The following is a 19,695-nucleotide window of genomic DNA, read 5'->3' on the forward strand; positions in this document are numbered from 1 at the left end:
GTTTCAAGATTGTAAGCCACTTGGTGACAGACATGTCACAAAACAGCCTGTAAATATCAGCTGAACAAATCTGCGTCTCAGAAACTAGATGTTGAAAACAGTCTTCAATGGTACATTTGGCTAAAACAAACAAAACAGTATAACATGGTAGCTGTAGAAAATACTGTACATTCAGCTAATGCTTAGCCTACGTTCAGCTAATGCTTAACTAGCTGAACGGTACACTGTATCTATATCAACAGATGAACAAAACACCGGTTATCAACAGCAGAACCCAACAGTTTCACCATGGCACTCTGCACAGGAACTATGGGGAGCTGGATACCACATGAACCATAACAGCATTAGAGCAGAGACTAATTAGCCACCTCTCGTTACAGGTAATTAACCTTCATAACAAGCTGACTAAGAACCTGAACAATGACCAACCCCTACCACATTTATCTGCCTCTGACAGCTCTAATCTTAAGAGAAGCTTTCACTAATCAATGACATAATGGCATCTGTCATTACCCAGTGTTGAATTAAACGCTTATCAATTACTTAGTGGATGATATGGGTGATGTATCATCTGAGTGGCATGATCTGCATGTTGAACAGTACATGTGCAGTCAGAAATGAGCTGATGTACCCATCAGAAAGGGAAATGCAACACTGGATTCATCCATGTCAAAAAACAAACATCACTAGTCTTCATGGTGATAGATGTGAGTTCAAGTACAGCTTATGTTGCCTTCCTCTCCTGTGGTACGTGGGAAGGTCTGCCAGCAACCTGCGGATGGTTATGGGTTTCCCCAGGATTATTGCCCAATTTCATCCTACCCTAATGCTGGCTGCTCTCGTAAGAGGGAAATATTTTTGAGTATGACGTAAAACACCAGTCAAATACAAAAATAACTACCCCAGTCTTCCACATGTTTCCTGCCTTACCTGTCCTCCTCCTTCTTTACTTAATCTACACAGATCACGGCACGTGACTTGTTGGCTCAAAGCAGAAACATCCTCTAAGATATTCCCCAACACAAATCTGTGTTAAAAACTGGATTCCCTGACCACAGGCCCAACAGCTTACATAAGCCACAAGAGCAAAGGGTTAGCATGGAATCCAGGAGCACCTGTCCTCTTTGGTATCATTAAAGTGACCATCTGGGACCAATACCAAAATCATTTGGGGGTGGAAGAGGGGACTTGCTGACAGAAATGTGGCTCAGGCACCAGCATCAATTACTTCACAAGGCTGTATCAAAAGAGTTCAAGTCATGACATTAGAGTTGGTCAAGTGCATGTCTAGTGGGCCTCCCAGCTGATTCTACCCCATCTGGCATACATCAGATCCCTTGACCAGAACATTCTGCAGAAACCTAACATCCTCCAGACCAGTACCTCTGAACTTAATGACCTAGCCAATGGCTAATCTACCTGACAGGACTAACAGTTTTATAGTCCACAGGGCCCCTAGGAATTGGCTAATGAACAAGGCTGTTTACACCAGCTTTATTACCCCTTCACCCACACACCCACCAATCCAAAAAGAAATCCAATACCCCAAGGACAACCTTCAATACAGCAGTGATGAACCACAGATGTCAGTTAGCATGGTCACATCTTCCCTCTATAATACAGTGATCCCTAACATATCATCAACTGCATATTTACAGTTTATGTAATATGTGGGCTTTGTGGTTGATTGCTCTTGTAATACTTACTGCTAACTTACTACATACAGCAAATATGGTACTTGAAGAAAGATGATTTGTTTTTCTCATGAATACCCTAAGAAACCCTACAATGCTGGGCGATTTAATGAAGATTTCATGGGTCACCACTTCAACCTTGACAAAGCATTCAGCCACAATTGAACCACAAATGCTTTAAAATTTAGGACAAGAACATCTCTAGCTAACTGATTCAAGGGATGCCATCAGGTGTTTCTACTACACTCCAGTCAAAAAACTTCAAACAAACCTGACCTTTAAAACTGAACACATGAGAGTCAATCATGCTATGGTCATAGGGCACAGTCCCCCCCCCCCCACCCACTTCCTTCAAACCCCAACTAACCCTGCTATTATCAAATCTGATTTCTCCTCCAGAAGAAAGGAAATCCTATAATCCACAGGAGTGGTGTCATACATATAAATATATGAAATGCCAAAGGATTTAAGAGACCAACTGGTAAAAGCATGACCGTCCCACCCCCCCACAGGATTCCAAATTTGCACTGCAACTTTCCTTGAAGTTTTGACTTGGTTACCATGGAATAAGCTTGTGATGACACTACTGGCTGAATTCAGCCTGCCCCTGCATTGCCCTCTAAATATCACTACAGATATACTCTTTGACATTACAACCTCAAAACTTGTTCCACAGTTACAAATATTCCTTCAATCAGCATGTGAAGCTGTATTTTAGTGTATGAACGGGCGCAATATCTACCTTTTACTCAAAGAGAGATCAGCCATCTTGGAATAAACTGACTCACCCTGAAAATTCCACCAAATGGTTGGATCTGTTTACAGCCTGTCCTACAAGGGAGATAATCATCATGCCAGGGTAAACTGTATTCTCAGAGGGGAGTAGTGATAGGTGTTATCAGGAGAGCTGATATAATCCTGGCTGCTCCTGAGGACTGGACTAATTGGCCTATAAATCAGTTTGGCCAGGGGGGGGAGGGCAGGAGAGAGAACAGGCCATCATCAACACTTGGCTTAACATTAGCAACAGGACTGGGATCAGTTGCCAATAAAAACAAGACAGTGACACTGGTCCAGGACAGATGGGAAGTGAATCTATAAAACTGCCAAAGCCCATGGTGAGAGGGAAATCCCCTCCCTTACCACACATGGTGAGAGCAGGGTGGGAACAGCTTCTACTCTCACCAGGGTGGCATGCAATCATCAGATAAACATCAACATGTAACAAGTAAACACACAAATGTACATGTAGGTGTTAACAGCCATCAGATTCTCCATCTTCCCCCTGAATCACTTCTGCTGATATCTCTAGTTCTCAACAGGGGTGCGGCCAAATAACTCTTATTTTCATCCCATAAGAAATAATTTACGTACATATACGTGCATGAGTGAGGGATTCGAATTGCTGCTTGAAGACCAGAGATCCCAGTGTCATTTTCAACCTTACTGCAGACATATCGCAATGGTGTCTTCTTGAAACAGGCCAATGAGAATATACATGCAAATAGATTTATAAACAAATGATCTGATAGGGTGCAAGCATTCACGTGCATATATACATATGTACATATCCAGAAATGTGAGCATAAATCATGCTTTCGGCATTTCGTAACATTCACCAGGATAAAATCATGATTAAAAATGGGAGATAAATGTGTGAGGTTTTTCTGGAGTTCCGTTCTACTTTTAAGCATACCCTAAAGTCAAATTTCCCCAACTTGCTGGATACATTACTAGAAAAATGTGAAAAGCTGTACAGACTTACTGTATTAGCAAATAGATATTAAACGGATTGCACTTTCAATAATAGGAGAACAAAAGATCTGTTCTAAGTCCTCATAGCTCTTAACCTCTACTGACTTTTTTCTCAAGATGGCCATAAAACACACCCTTCCTGTAAGAGCGAGATAACACACTGAGACAAGAGACGAAACTTCTTCAACAGCCCAAAACAATCGCTCTCGTTATTTCAAGCAGAATTCGCTGTTTGCATGCATTTAGAAAATTGACATCCTGTACCGCTTAAAGCTTCGGGAATGTCAGTCTTTTGATTGTTCGCTTTGGAGAAGGGCAGAAAAAAGGCAGGTATGTAACCTTGGCATATGTTAACACGGATAAAACTCACGAAATGCCCGACCCACGAAAAAACTGGAGTAAATTGTTAGGTGCAACACGTTCAAAAAGACACTCAGATATTTATAGAATGGATCGTCAAAATTCTTGATAATAATCTAACTGTCTGCAGCTACATTTCTTTCTCTCAGCCTTTTGCTAAAAAAATGTCTTTACTTCTCGTGGCAATCAAAACTGAATTGACATATTTTTTCCTGGATTTCAAACCATGAAAGAATGACACTGGATTTTTATGAACAAATCTCAAACAGATCTCAATGGGTTGTGAACATTTCTTGGCACTTGAATATCACGCCAGAAATAGCCAGGCTGCCTGTCAACATACTTTTTTTTATCTGCAGAACAGCAGTGGTATTTACCCCTCAACCACACTGAGATCATTGCGACAATAACTTATCCACATGACCCATTAACTATGCTACTTGTGCAAGTCTCACTGTAATTCCTTCTGCTTTGTCAACACGTTGCACAATCAAAATAATGATATCATTACAAACTACGCCCACAAGTGTTACTTGGAACACCCATCACTGGCTGTCCTGAGTTCTTGAGTGAGGATTTAGGTGTAGTCAGTCCCTTAACTGTTATTCATGAGATTAATATGAACATATGTACAGAATTACACTTCTCAACGATTCAAATAACTGCTACAATGTAATAGAAACATGTCTTCATACACAATTTCAACAACATACTTGTATAATTTACACAACTAGTGCACAAGATAACGCCACCAGTACATCATGTCAAATTATCCATGTTAATTGACAACATGTGTAAGCTCTTATTATCTCACATCGCTAATAAGCACTCGTTGTCATCAAGAATAGATTATCATAATTTGTCAGTCTCGCAAATACGTCACACCTATCTAATGAGTACAATTAACTGGGTGAAAAAGGACAGTAATAAATCCTATTACCTTACAATGAGGCCTATTTTATTTTATTTATTTATTTATCTGATTGGTGTTTTACATCGTACTGAAGAATATTTAGCTTATACGACGGCGGCCAGCATTATGGTGGGTGGAAACCGGGCAAAGCCCGGGGGAAACCCACGACCATCCGCAGGTTGCTGAAAACCTTCCCACGTACGGCCGGATAGGAAGCCAGTATGAGCAGGCCTTGAACTCACAGCGACCGCATTGGTGAGAGAATCCTGGGTCATTATGCTCCGCTAGCGTGCTAACCAACTGAACCACGGCAGCCCCCTGGGCCTATGTGAAACTAGATTACATGCAAAAAAATTAATCATGTTTCTTTTATTCCACAATTTTTAGAGGAGAATGGGCAATTTTACATGTAGATTGTAAATACCAGCTAACGCCTCATTAAATATTCTAACTTTAAAATAATGTCACTATTAATTACTTCCAAAACATCATCAACATCAGATGTTTACTTCAGATTGTGGAGGTATATGCACACCTTGGCAAAAAGTGACCCACAGTTATAGGAGTGTTGTAAAACAGATTGTTCGCCTAATTTCCAGAATTGTTGACATGTAGTCTAACTAATGATTTTACATCACAGAGTCAATTAGAATGAACTGTTAACTTCACCCAAAGTTGCTCCTTTTCAGGACAAAGGGTGAGGAATTAAAGGTTAACATGAATTTCAGAACACATTGGAGAAACCTCGCTGGATTGTCTTGCTTTTCAGGAAGCCCAATAACGTTAAAACCATGTGTATACATCTATGAACAATCATCACACAGACTGACAACCTTCTCAATTGAAAAAAAAAATATATATATACCCAGACAATTCTTTTGATTGAGTGTCTGGAGAGTTTATCTGATACCAAGATCTTTACACCTGTTACCCTGGTACATTAAAGGCAACACAATTTAACGGTATTTAAATGATGTGGGATAACTGTTCCTGAAACTGCTTTTTTTCATCTGAATTCAATACATTAATGAATAAGTGTACTGAAAAACTTTTATCGAGATAAATGAAAATATTGGAAAATAATTTTTATACAAAATATGTTACTTACTAATTTAGATGTTTTTTTTTGTGAGGAATGAATTGAGAATATATTACTGAGCACCATTCTAAATACCAGCATCTACAATCTGGTACATGTACTTGACATCTATATGAATTTACTATTCAGAATAATTTATAGTGTGGTTTAGTGTACTTTTGTCTAAATAACTATTTACGTACACTTTTGCATTGGGCCGTTAAAATTTCAGTCTTAGAAGATGTCATATTTGTCATTTTTCAGAACATGCATTTAAATATGCATTCTCTCGGATCAACTACATGTCGTCTGCTTCAAGTCCGTACTCTGTATCCTACGGTTTGAATTTCACAGTATGTAAAATTCACAGGCTTCGTGTCTAAAATGTACGTGGCTACTTGTAAATGTCACAGAACTGCTGATATTCTTGGTCATATTATGCAATAATAATAAAGGAAGCTGTAGTAGTATAGTTAGATAAATACGATAAAACACGTAGAAAAAAAAAATCCTGTTTTCAAAGCATAAACGGTAGCAGCTGTACTCACTTGTGTGACTCACAAGACTGAACAGTTCCGATCCAGCATCAGAGGCCTGTGAACAAAGAACACAAGCATTTAAACAACAGAAAAAAAAACCTGGTGCAAAATAAAGGAAGGCAATGCTAGGGATGGAAGGTGTATCACAGCAAAGGTTGTCAGCGAAAGAACTTATTACCATTTATAACCAGCTATACAGTCATAATGATTTCTGTGACCAGAGCAAAAATTGAAGCAGAAAAACTGTCCCTTAGAAATTGAATACTGAATTTTCAAAAAAAAAAAACATTTAAAGAAGAAAGAGAACATTTAAAGAAGGAAAAAAAGTACCAAAATAAATGTGGGGTTGAAGTATTTAACAGATCCTTGTTAAAACCAGCCTCTTTGATAGTCACATCAATACTAAGGCCATCAATGTTTCCAGTGCCAGCTGACGAGTTAATTAGTGTATTTAAAAAACACATAATGCGAAATAATCTATGAAAAGACAAAAACACATGTATGCTATATACACACAGCACATAAAATATCCTTTAATTTACCCATAAAATTTTGCCAGTTGTAAAGCAAGTACATGTAAGAGCATATCAAACAGAGCTAACACAGTTCATAAATTATCATCTGTATGAACGTCCACATACCACCCATGTACATTTGTTTTACATGCAGTTTATTTATAATTCATTTATTTAATTCGATTGATATTTCATGCCGTACTCAAGAATATTTCACTTATATGACGGTGACCAGCATTATGGTGGGGGGAAACCAAGCAGAGCATGTGGGAAACCCACAATCATCCGCAGGATGCTGTCAGACCTCTCCTTGTATAGCCAGAGAGGAAGCCAACATGAGCTGGACTTGAAAGTTTATGACAGCTAAACTTGACATATCAACACATATGAAGCCGTTTAAAATTTTACTCCATGTACACCTGGCTTAAGATGAACTAAAAGCCATACCCCAAAATTATTCTGCTTAATGTTGGGAAAATACAACAAAATAACCCTGCTCATTTTGGAACAGCCCTGGCTAGAAGTAGGATAAGAGACTTTCGAATAGGGAGCAGAATTATCCCAATAACCTACATGATTGCATGAAAACTGACGCAACTGTACTCACGTAAATATACATGTGACTCATTTTATCAAGGCTACAGCATACCCAAGAATTATATTTCACCCCAGGGGGTAAAACACAGGTAGTTTGTTTCTTTTTGACAGCAACTTGATCTCCACGTACATGTAGAGTGGTACATGAACACAGAATTTCAACGATTCGTCTACACATCTTACAAATTGCTACCATTTAAACCCTTAACTGTTGGGAACTGTTAGAATAAAACCCTATTTTGGGGAAATTACCGAGAGGGTCAGTCTTCACTGGTTACCTTAGCAAGTGTACCACACTGTAGTCACTGCTCTGGGTTTACTCTCCTTGCTGCAATCTTTTATCTTCATAAAGATGATCTCCATTGCCATCAATTCTGAGAAACATGCGCTGAACGACTCCATTGAGTCTTTAACCTCAGAGCTTCAGAAGTCTACGCCCAATGACTTTTTCACAACAACGTGCACGTACATGTATTCCTTACTGATCATGAGACGTAGTTAGTTCGCATTTCCATGGATGCTGCGAGATCATGGTGACACGGGGGGGTAGAATCACCCATATATAAAGTCTTCCAATACAAACTAAATCAGAACTTTCTGCTCCACAGCCTGGTTCTACTCCACAGTGCACTGCTAATTCAACTGACACACTGGAATTGTTATTTCCTGCCTGTGACCAAGTAGATACAACAGCAAGGAAGTATGCAAGTCATACTGTAAACACCAGCATAAAAAAGGGCTTCACTAGCACATACAGCCAGGGTGTTTTTTAACAAAACACAAGAGCCACAGCTTATGAATAATCAAACGTTTGTATATGTATATGTACAAGGATGCATAAATAAACAAGTCTGTTGATACATTCTGTGTTATTACACAGGCTGTGAAATAGGCTATATGTTTTCCTTGTCTTACAAAAAGCCCTGTCATACAACAACATGGTAAGGCTTTCAAGTCTGCTGCACATAACAAAGCAGCTGCGCTAACGTCCTGCATGGGCACGACACATACATATGCAATCGCATTTTACTGCTTGACCTAGATGTGTGTTACAGTAACTACAGGTATAGAACACACAGTGTATTATTTAGAGTGAAACACATGCTGCGCTGTTACACAGGTTTATGACAGACGTATATCTCTCCATCAACAAGTACTAAAGACAAAGTACATACATATACATGTATAAAAGTCTCAACCATGGAGTGATACAGAGCTATCACAAACCAAATAACCATGGAGCAGTACAGAGCTATCACAAACCAAATAACCAAGGAGTGAAACAGAGCTATCACAAACCAAATAACCAAGGAGTGAAACAGAGCTATCACAAACCAAGCAACCATGGAGCAGTACAGAGCTATCACAAACCAAATAACCAAGGAGTGAAACAGAGCTATCATAAACCAAATAACCATGGAGTGATACAGAGCTATCCCAAAACAATTAACCATGGAGCGGTACAGAGCTATGACAAACCAAATAACCATGGAGTAAAACAGAGCTATGACAAACCAAATAACCATGGAGCGGCACAGAGCTAAGACAAATCAAATAACCATGAAGTGATACAGAGCTACAAACCATGAAGTGATACAGAGCTACACACCAAGTTACACCATTCAGCATCCACCATAATAGTAGAAAACTTGACATGCATATATATATATAAGGCTCAGCCACTCAGCTGTGCAGTACTACCACAACCAATTCCAGCAGCATTCAAATTCCATCCTAAAACGACATCAAACCACGCATCCCTGTACTTGTACCCAAGCCTCTGAGCCATGGAGCTACACAGTTATACCACAACCAACCTATCACTGGTATTAAAACTGTATCATGATGATATAAAACCGGACATACGTATAACAGTTTTCTGAACATCTTACCATCCGGCGCAAAAGCTCAGCAAAACTGAATGTGGTTGTCTGTGGAGTGTCCCAGACAGGTGGCAGGGAATAGCTGTGTACACCAGACATTTGGACCTGGACTACCAACTCAGCAGCTACCTTGTCACATCTGCTAATCCACGCTTAGTACACACCTGTGTATCTGACACAGCTTCAGTTCTTCGGGGGCCTGCATAACAGTTATGAATAGTCACGCTCTGCTTCTACTCTCTATTCCATCATTTTGACTTAGGAGCATCTAGCCAATCACTGAACAGCAGCCACACAGTGGAATGGCAGCCATTGCATAACAATGCTAGCGACAGATGAAAAAAAAAAAGGCCGTTTGATACCGATCTGTGCAACGTGGGAAAAAAATCTGAAGTACAGTTGTGGAAGGTTAAGTACCGATCGTGAAGCAAGTTGAAGGCAAGACATTATCGTCTGATGTCACCTGCAAAAAGGTGAATTATTCACTGCTCCAGCGCCTTGGTAACAAGACTTATAAGAACATCTGACTTGTTACTGATTACCTATCGTACACCTGTCAGTCTAGAGTTGAAACCAGTTTAGCACAAATTATTCCTCATAAATATCCGAGTGAGCGCAGTAAAAAAAAAAATGTCAAGGTGTGTGGCACGTTAAGGGATTAGAATAAACCTACAGAACAAAAAACAAAAAAGGGCGAACAAGCGGTCTGTGTTTCTATCTAATTTAACAAGCATGAATAAAAAGCTTACACATGCGTGCCTAATAAAATGCGCAAAAAAAAGGTAAATTGATTGGGTCAATTGTCTATATAATGTTAGTGCTTGCTGTTTTTTTTTTTCCTTTAGTTTCTTATCGTAACATATATATACACATATATATATCGCTGGTGGCATTGTTGCATGGAGTCTATTACTGCATTTGAGAGACCTCATCCTGTGACAACTCAAATCTGACCTCAACCCTGCCAGGCTGGCAACAGGGCCTTGCTTATCCATGCGTTAAGATGTAATCATTCAGTCTGTAAGGGTATCCCGTTGATGACCTGATAACACCCTTAACCCTGATCCTGGAGATAACCTCTGGCAAAGAAGGTCAGGCTTGTTCCCAGAGGTGTAATGCAACACGCTATTACATATCCTCGTTACAAATTAGCCTCACAGGCTAATGAACACAGATGGTGGGATCAAACTGAGGCAGGGTTCCTTCATGTCAATCTACATGCATGAGCTATACATCCTTGACATGCAATGATTCAAACTTTAATTTCTATAATAAAAGCTTACAGTGTAGGGGGTTTTTTTGTTTTGTTTTTTTTTCACCATGGTTTCATTATTGTAAACCTCTCTATATGAACTGCACAATTTAGTTCTAAGCTTTGATACATCTGTCCATAGAACAGATCTAGAAGTAGAAAAGGCTACTGTATACTTTACTCACTACTCCAATTCTGCAAAGAGCATCTTCCAGTGCAATTTGTGCACATTTTGCTCTAATCTTGGAGATAAAACCAAACTGGATGGATTGGCCGATTTCAGGGCGTCACAAAAAAGTATAATTTTATCTGTCAACACAGAATAATGCATTCAGAAAATGCTTGAATAAACACCTTACAAACATGCGAAAAGGTTGAAAAATTACAGTATCTAATGTCATGGTGCATTAAAAAAGCACAACATCACTCCTGAATCCTACGTGAATATGTTAACGGTCGTACGCAGTCATAGTTGAAGAGCGAGACTGTACACACAATTACCCCAATATCTCCTTTCCCATCAAGAAAATCGTGACAATCTTAACTATTACACAATGCTGATATAAACAAATTGGCTCAACCACAGTGACTTTGCTGCTAAATTTAGGATTAACTCTCTAGCACAGAGTCCATTATCCCGACATATTTGAGCAGCTATTAAATCACTGAAGCGAAAAAAAACGACGCAAAAGTACATGTAATACTGTAATGCATGAATGCTCATAAATCATGTGTACAGCTGTGCAAATAAAAATGTACACATCAGGCTTATGAACATACCAGCATACCTGGTGTACAGCTGAGCGAATTAAAATGTACACATCAGGTTTATGAAGATACCAACGTACATGGTGTACAGCTGTGTGAATAAAAATGTACACATCAGGCTTATGAAGATACCAGCATACCTGGTGTACAGCTGAGCGAATTAAAATGTACACATCAGGTTTATGAAGATACCAACGTACATGGTGTACAGCTGTGCAAATAAAAATGTACACATCAGGCTTATGAACAAACCAGCATACCTGGTGTAAAGCTGTGTGAATAAAAATGTACACATCAGGCTTATGAAGATACCAGCGTACCTGATGAACAGCTTTGCAAATAAAAATGTACACATCAGGATTACGAACATACCAGCATACCTGGTGTAAAGCTGTGTGAATAAAAATGTACACACCAGGCTTATGAAGATACCAGCGTACCTGATGAACAGCTTTGCAAATAAAAATGTACACATCAGGGTTACGAACATACCAGCGTACCTGGTGTACAGCTGGAAGAAAAAAAATGTACACATCAGACTTATGACGATACCAGCGTACCTGATGAACAGCTTTGCAAATAAAAATGTACACATCAGGCTTATGAACATACCAGCATACCTGGTGTACAGCTGAGCGAATTAAAATGTACACATCAGGTTTATGAAGATACCAACGTACATGGTGTACAGCTGTGCAAATAAAAATGTACACATCAGGCTTATGAACATACCAGCATACCTGGAGTACAGCTGTACACATCAGGCTTATGACGATACCAGCGTACCTGATGAACAGCTTTGCAAATAAAAATGTACACATCAGGCTTATGAACATACCAGCATACCTGGTGTAAAGCTGTGTGAATAAAAATGTACACATCAGGCTTATGAACATACCAGCATACCTGGTGTAAAGCTGTGTGAATAAAAATGTACACATCAGGCTTATGAACATACCAGCATACCTGGTGTAAAGCTGTGTGAATAAAAATGTACACATCAAGCTTATGAACATACCAGCATACCTGGAGTACAGCTGTACACATCAGGCTTATGACGATACCAGCGTACCTGATGAACAGCTTTGCAAATAAAAATGTACACATCAGGCTTATGAACATACCAGCATACCTGGTGTAAAGCTGTGTGAATAAAAATGTACACATCAAGCTTATGAACATACCAGCATACCTGGAGTACAGCTGTACACATCAGGCTTATGACGATACCAGCGTACCTGATGAACAGCTTTGCAAATAAAAATGTACACATCAGGCTTATGAACACACCAGCATACCTGGTGTAAAGCTGTGTGAATAAAAATGTACACATCAAGCTTATGAACATACCAGCATACCTGGAGTACAGCTGTACACATCAGGCTTATGACGATACCAGCGTACCTGATGAACAGCTTTGCAAATAAAAATGTACACATCAGGCTTATGAACATACCAGCATACCTGGTGTAAAGCTGTGTGAATAAAAATGTACACATCAAGCTTATGAACATACCAGCATACCTGGAGTACAGCTGTACACATCAGGCTTATGACGATACCAGCGTACCTGATGAACAGCTTTGCAAATAAAAATGTACACATCAGGCTTATGAACATACCAGCATACCTGGTGTAAAGCTGTGTGAATAAAAATGTACACATCAAGCTTATGAACATACCAGCATACCTGGAGTACAGCTGTACACACCAGGCTTATGAAGATACCAGCGTACCTGATGAACAGCTTTGCAAATAAAAATGTACACATCAGGCTTATGAACATACCAGCATACCTGGTGTAAAGCTGTGTGAATAAAAATGTACACATCAAGCTTATGAACATACCAGCATACCTGGAGTACAGCTGTACACATCAGGCTTATGACGATACCAGCGTACCTGATGAACAGCTTTGCAAATAAAAATGTACACATCAGGCTTATGAACATACCAGCATACCTGGTGTAAAGCTGTGCGAATAAGAATGTGCACATCAGACTTATGAATATACCAGCGAACCTGGAGGATGAAATGATAATGAGGTGTACACAGATGACATTCACTTTTTAAGCTAAGGTTAGCTTAGCTTCCCATGCTGAACTAAAATGCAAATGCTGAACATACTGTATCTTCTATAAGACTAGATACTCACTATGAACTTCATTTGGTGTCATAGTTAAAGCTGAATATTCTTTAATACATTTAGCTAGTCTATTCTTCATGTAGCACCAAGATAACACATTCTTCAGTCAGAGGTTCGCTGTTCAATAATGAAGTCAGACTTTTTTAAATTTCAAATGAAAGAGCAACTTTCAGTGCAATTTATGCACATTTTTATGATGATTTTGAAGACAAAACTACATTGGCTGGATCAGTCAATTTCAGGATTTCACAAGAAGTTATAATTCCAGGCTTTTCATTTAGAACTAGAGAAGGAAGTCAGAGTTCAGAAGCAGGCGGCTGAATTGAAAGTAATTATGCCACAATTACTACTGATTTAAATAGTAATAATATTCAAAGTAGGCAGCTGCAGAGATGGCAGTAGACAGCTGTCTGCAGCCTGCTACTTGCCCTTTTTGAACACCCTGAATTCTATCAATCTACACAGAAGAATGCCTTCAGAATATGCTTGAATAAACACCTTGCAAACATGCGAAAAGTTGAAAGAATTACAGGAAACCATTAGAAAGTTAATACCAGGTTGTAGTAAACCTTCATAAACTTATGAACAACAATAATCTTCATAATTAATAATGATCATCTAATGTTTTGATGTGATAATAATCCAATAATGCCAATTTTCACTAACTGTGACCATCTGGCTAAGCAGGGGACTTTCATCTCATCCACTTCGCAAATTTACTGTCAGACGTGATAATCTGTTTTCAATTTCTAAAGTATACGTGTCTTGGCACAGAGGAAGACATGTTCGTGAATACTGCAGACAGGAGGGCTATAAAATCCAGGTTAAAGTCTTGAAAAGCAGTAAGAAAATCCCAGAAAACACTGGAATAATCCACAGGTCTGTTATAAACTGTCCTTACACATGAACATGCAGACTAGAAAGTGTGTTCCAACAAGCGAATCCTCTTGGCACAATTTCACAGAAAGCTTTTCGCTTAAAGAAAATTTCACTGGCACTCGAAACATTGCCGCGGCACTCCTTCAGGATAATACTGTCGTAATGCTGTAAGAACAAAGCACAAACTGTTCAGGAAGCTTCAAGTTTCATGGAAATTCTGGCAATACTATTATCCTCTTTGTTGGAAATGGTAAAAACAAGAACAAGCAGTCTTGGTTAAAAACCCAAGACGTAATTTTGTCTGCAGCTGAGCTTGCAGCAGCAGGTATCTTATGGTGGTGTTTAAAAGGGTAAGACAATACAAATCCCTGCCAAGCTGTAATAGGCTTGTTATCCCATGAGCTTGGGGCCATAATTAGCCCGATATCAAGTACCTGTCAGTTTGCCTCCCTCCTAACCTTGCCTCCATTCCTTGTTTTGCTAACCCATGTGGTTTTGTAAATGGAGACTACACATGTTAGCGCGACGCCAATGGCCTGCAGTGTGTGAAAATAGCGGCTTCCTTTCTGGCTCAGCAGCAGCAAGAGTTCCTGCTGTGGGATCCCTCATGGTCCAAGACCTCTCCCCTTGCTGATTGTGTTACTCCCTATCTTCAGGATGAGATTTACTTCTGACCTGTAGCATTTCTGATCTCCGCAAAAAAAAAAGCCAAGTGTTTGGAGAAAAAGCAGGAATGAATGCGAGAGAGGTCTGATGCTTGGGCAAACCAGACCCACAAAGAGGCCTGAGCCAAACTGGAGGCGTCTCGGAAGCATTGCGGATCAAAGGATGCATCAGATTTCTTCCCTCCCTTTGTCTTGCCAGCCCCGATTATGTTGAATCAACAATGACAATATCGTATCTCTCCAACAAGACCCCATATTGCCCTAAAATTTGCCCTGGGGGAATCGTTGGGTGAAACAGCTTGAGGAAAAGAGAAATGCTACCGGACTGCACAACAAACAGGATGATACAAGGTTGAGAAGACAGGAAAGCCCCCTAGCTGGCATCATCACCACCAGAGAGTATTGTCTTAAGATCTGCGTAACAATAATAAATGTACATAGACAAACTTACAGGCAAAGCCTTTCAAGCTTACGTTTGAAAATTGTGCTGTGAGGAACAAAAAAAAACGTTTGAAGAACAATGAGAACTGGAGTAAATCGACAAATTCAAGGAAAAAGTCTAAACTTTCAGCTCAAAACTGACAACAATCCACATTATTTCAGCTCAAAACTGACAACAATCCACATTATTTCAGCTCAAAACTGACAACAATCCACATTATTTCATTACATTTTTCAAATGTAGGCATCCTTTAGCTCTTTCAAGCTAATGGCTGCAAAAGTGTCAATTTCTGGAACATTTTTTGCAACCAATTAAATTAAGACGCCATACGAATACTTTGTGATATGAGCTTTACAACGCCGTGCTGCCTTTCAAGAAGCGAATTCTTTATGTATTAATGACAAATGAGCTAACAATATCCAGCCCTGAGTGAAAAAGACTAACACACCAGGTTTACAGTTTCTGCATGTCTTAGCATCTACCACTGGTTTCCACATAAATATTTATGACGGTTGAGAAGACCACTGAAGCCAGCATTCTCTGCATACTAAATATCCTAGCAGTACTTAAGCATCTTATTTGCAACATGAATTTTACCTTGTTTTGTTGGCATTTTTTCCCCTCATTTTAAAAGACACAGAAGAGATTGAAGAAGAATAATGTCTTTGACATAAATATAACAGGCAGGCTTCTGTATGGTGTCTAACATGACAGAATACAAACCACTCAATGTATGTATATAATTTTTCTATGATCACACGGATACATCTAATAAACCAAACCAAATCAACCTAAGCTATTCATGGTAAACTGTTGAATATGGCCTCCGCAAAAAATCAGCTCATAAAGATCAGCAAAATCATTTAAGCAGGCACATAAATCTAATTTGCTAAAGACGTAATCAGCCATAAAAAGGTACGTTCAAAAAGCCTTCACGAGTGGGTTTTTTTTCAGAAATGGTAAGAAATAAATTAATTTAGTATCATGTTCGAAGGAATGAAAGAGAGAAAAAAAGCAGGAGATGAAGAAATCCAAAAAGAAAAAAAAAATGAAGCAAAAAGAACAAAAAAAGGGGGGCAAAAAATTTAAGAAGGATTCCAGTCATGTTGCTAATGGAAACCATCTGGATGGAACATGGCATGCAAGTATCGAAAGTGTTCAGAGGCTAAGGAAAACTATTGAGGCTCAGCAGCAAGTCAAGCTGTAGCACATGTCAAACATTACAGCAGGAAAAGCCCTCAGCTCCACAGGAAAATAAACAGGCAAACAAGCTCGGGCAGAACCACATTAAATTTCACAGTGTTGGGTTTGTGCTGAGCTAATGTCAAAGATGTAATCGTCCCCCTGTTTGTTTGTTGGCGAGGGAATTTTGAGGGGTTTCTTTGCTGGAACAAATCTGAAGAAAATGTCATGAAAATGTCTTCGTTCCACAATAATACATTGTTGTAGGAAGCCAGGGGTTTTTTTTCTGGGGGGGGGGGTGTTCACACAGATCAGCAAGACAGAGAGAACACAAGCTTGACACAGAGCAGGAATGTTATTAGAAATGAGGTTCACTGCCACAGGTCAAGGTCACATCTTCATTGATGCGAGCAATAAAATTGTTGGACTGCTCTAAACACTTAAAACTGGTTGACTGGTAAGATTTAAGACTCTTTGACTGGTTAGATTTAAGAACACTGGTTTAACTTTCAAATCTGACCCAAACCAGACTATGCTACTCATCAGATCTGACCAGTTACACTGGTTGAGCTTACTTGTTGAGCTCACCAATCACACAAGTTTTCTTTGTACTTGTCTAATTTAGCCAATGAATATCACACTAATTGCTGGTGCCAAATCAAGACATCTAAAACTGGTAATCATAAAATTAGATGATTCTTCACTTCTTTTTACCGTCACATATTAAGTTATATTCAAGATTAATCAACAGATATCATCTCAAAGTAAAATTTATCAGCACACATACACCAGATGCCATTTTCAATTCAGATATATTTATTTATTTATTCACTTGGTGTTTTATGCCGCAACCCACGACCATCCGCTGGCTGCTGACAGACCTTCCCACGCAGCACAAATAAATGAAAAATGCTTGGAAACACATCCAATCACACACGCATGTGTTAGACACATGTTCTCTATGTTTCTGGCAGAGGCAGGTCGACGCTTTTATCAGCTGCACCTGATCGAACGAGAGGCAATGTCAACAGTTGCCACAGGTAATCCTCTAATTCACCAATCATTGCCACAAGTAAGTACAGGTCTTCAAGGTTAAGTGCACCTCCAAACTCCTCAATTTCTCCAGGTAATTCTTGACTTAAGTGGTCTCTGCAATGTGTAATCTCAGGAGGTCTTTTGTCTATTCACAGGCTCCAAGTAGACTCCTTGACTTGGGTGAGAGCACATTTTGGCCAAGGGGGTGTATATACCAGAAGAAAAGACTGAAGAGATTGAGGGTCCAAATACTACTTAGCACCAGGCCATACTAGATCCAATTAAGACAGATCTTTGGAAGCTTTCAAGAGCGGATCTTATGCTCCTCCCAGACCCAGTGTGTTACCACTTGAGCTGGGAGGTAGGGTTGTGAGGGGGGGAAATGGGGACTGGGAGCAATCCATAAGATATACACATTGCACCAGAAGTACCCTCCCTCCCTCTCACCATTTCCTACAACAATACCTCTTCAGTGATAGGTGTGTCACATTTTCGTTTAGCTGGGCTGGGCATGCAGACAATACCAACAAAACTTGTGTCCCATCACTGGGCATCTACTTCCTACCACTTTATGGACTCAAGTGGAAGTGACTGGACCCAGAGTCAGTATACAGATGGGCTGTCAAACCTACTGTCCATACACTCAAATCTGGCCCTAAGCCAACACCCTGCAAAGTTCCTAAAGTTTAGAGAGGGGTAAAAACCACTCCAGCCCCACAGAATTGCCAATAGTACTGGGGTAAAGTTGGAAGAGGCCACTTGACAGGCAATCTAGCAGGCACTTGAGTTGACTTCATAAACATAAGTAGTGTGAATGAGAGCTTAATGCACAGTAAAACACTTCACTCACTTGCTGCCTGCAGGCCACAAAACCATTTAACTGAACTGCTTTAACCCCTAATATAATCCCACTTATTTCATGTTTGAGTACACACTGCTATGACAAAAAAACTCACCACCACATCTGTTTATTAGCCAGGATGTTGATCCAACAAAATTAACCCGCTGAACTCATAGGAAAAGGTTTTTCCCCTTGATCTTGCAGGAGGAAAACAGAAAAGGTTTTTCCCTTGATCTTTGCAGGGAAAATAGAACACTTTGGCCCTGAGAAAAGTTCAAAGTCTGCCGACATGTAGCTTGTAATCTTAATCACATTACGACATTAATGAACCCTTTCTGTTGCTCCATTTATAGTACCACATGTTATAAGCACTTAAAGCTTTCAGCAATCCTTCACCAGCGGAAGCTGTAACTTCTCAGTGCATTTGACATGAATTTATGACACTTGTTCGCATGATTTATTCAACCGTGCAAAAAACATATATCACAGGAAAGCTTAATTCCAAGTTTCCTGTGCTTTATACTGTGACATTTATTTCCTACCAAAACCTATTTACACGCTCATACACATGACATTTTCTGTTCTGTGTTTTTTGTTTTGTTTTTTTTTTTGTTTCTTTTTCAAAGCACATGTTCATAGTTGGCTCATACTTCCAAGAACCTACAATACATTACACTCGGAACTCCAAAAAATACAAGAAACTACAAAAACTGGTTTCCTTAACTTGCAAGCTCTAAAAAAATTTCCTCTAAATTGATGGAGAGCATGTACTCTTAGGCACGTGTACTACACGTGCGCATAAGAATCAGGAACGAGTAAGTTACTGCTACAGTTACCTGTCCATTTGTTTAAATATCAATACTATGCCTACACCTGCAGTGCTGATATATTTATTTATTTCACTGGGCCCAGTTGTTCGAAAGTGCATCCACTAATACTTGTATTATGTCATGTTTTACATTGAAAATTTTCGCTAAACTCAGCCACCAATGCAGTTCTTCAAAGTCCAACAACATCAGATATATAGTTCATATGTAATATATTGGTACACAATTTATTGGGTGGCTAAGTGTCAAATTGAAGATATGGCTTTTCAACGAAATCTGGTCTTAAACCAGTTTTGAGCAGCCTGGCCCTAGTATTCAAGAATT

The 19,695-nt window shown here is 39.4% G+C and overlaps 1 protein-coding gene across 3 annotated transcripts in view; it reads right to left on the reverse strand.

Annotated features, from left to right (window-relative positions):
• The window catches only part of LOC135476263 (autism susceptibility gene 2 protein homolog), a 181,887-nt gene that overhangs the window by 12,300 nt on the left and 149,892 nt on the right, over positions 1–19,695 (reverse strand). For all 3 annotated transcript variants that reach the window (XM_064756237.1, XM_064756236.1, XM_064756238.1), the window contains one exon: positions 6,349–6,394. In XM_064756237.1, the coding sequence (XP_064612307.1) occupies positions 6,349–6,394 (46 nt within the window). The remainder of the gene's footprint in view (positions 1–6,348; positions 6,395–19,695) is intronic.

This window comes from Liolophura sinensis, chromosome 10, assembly GCF_032854445.1.
Source record: "Liolophura sinensis isolate JHLJ2023 chromosome 10, CUHK_Ljap_v2, whole genome shotgun sequence".
Taxonomy (NCBI): Eukaryota; Metazoa; Mollusca; class Polyplacophora; order Chitonida; family Chitonidae; genus Liolophura; species Liolophura sinensis.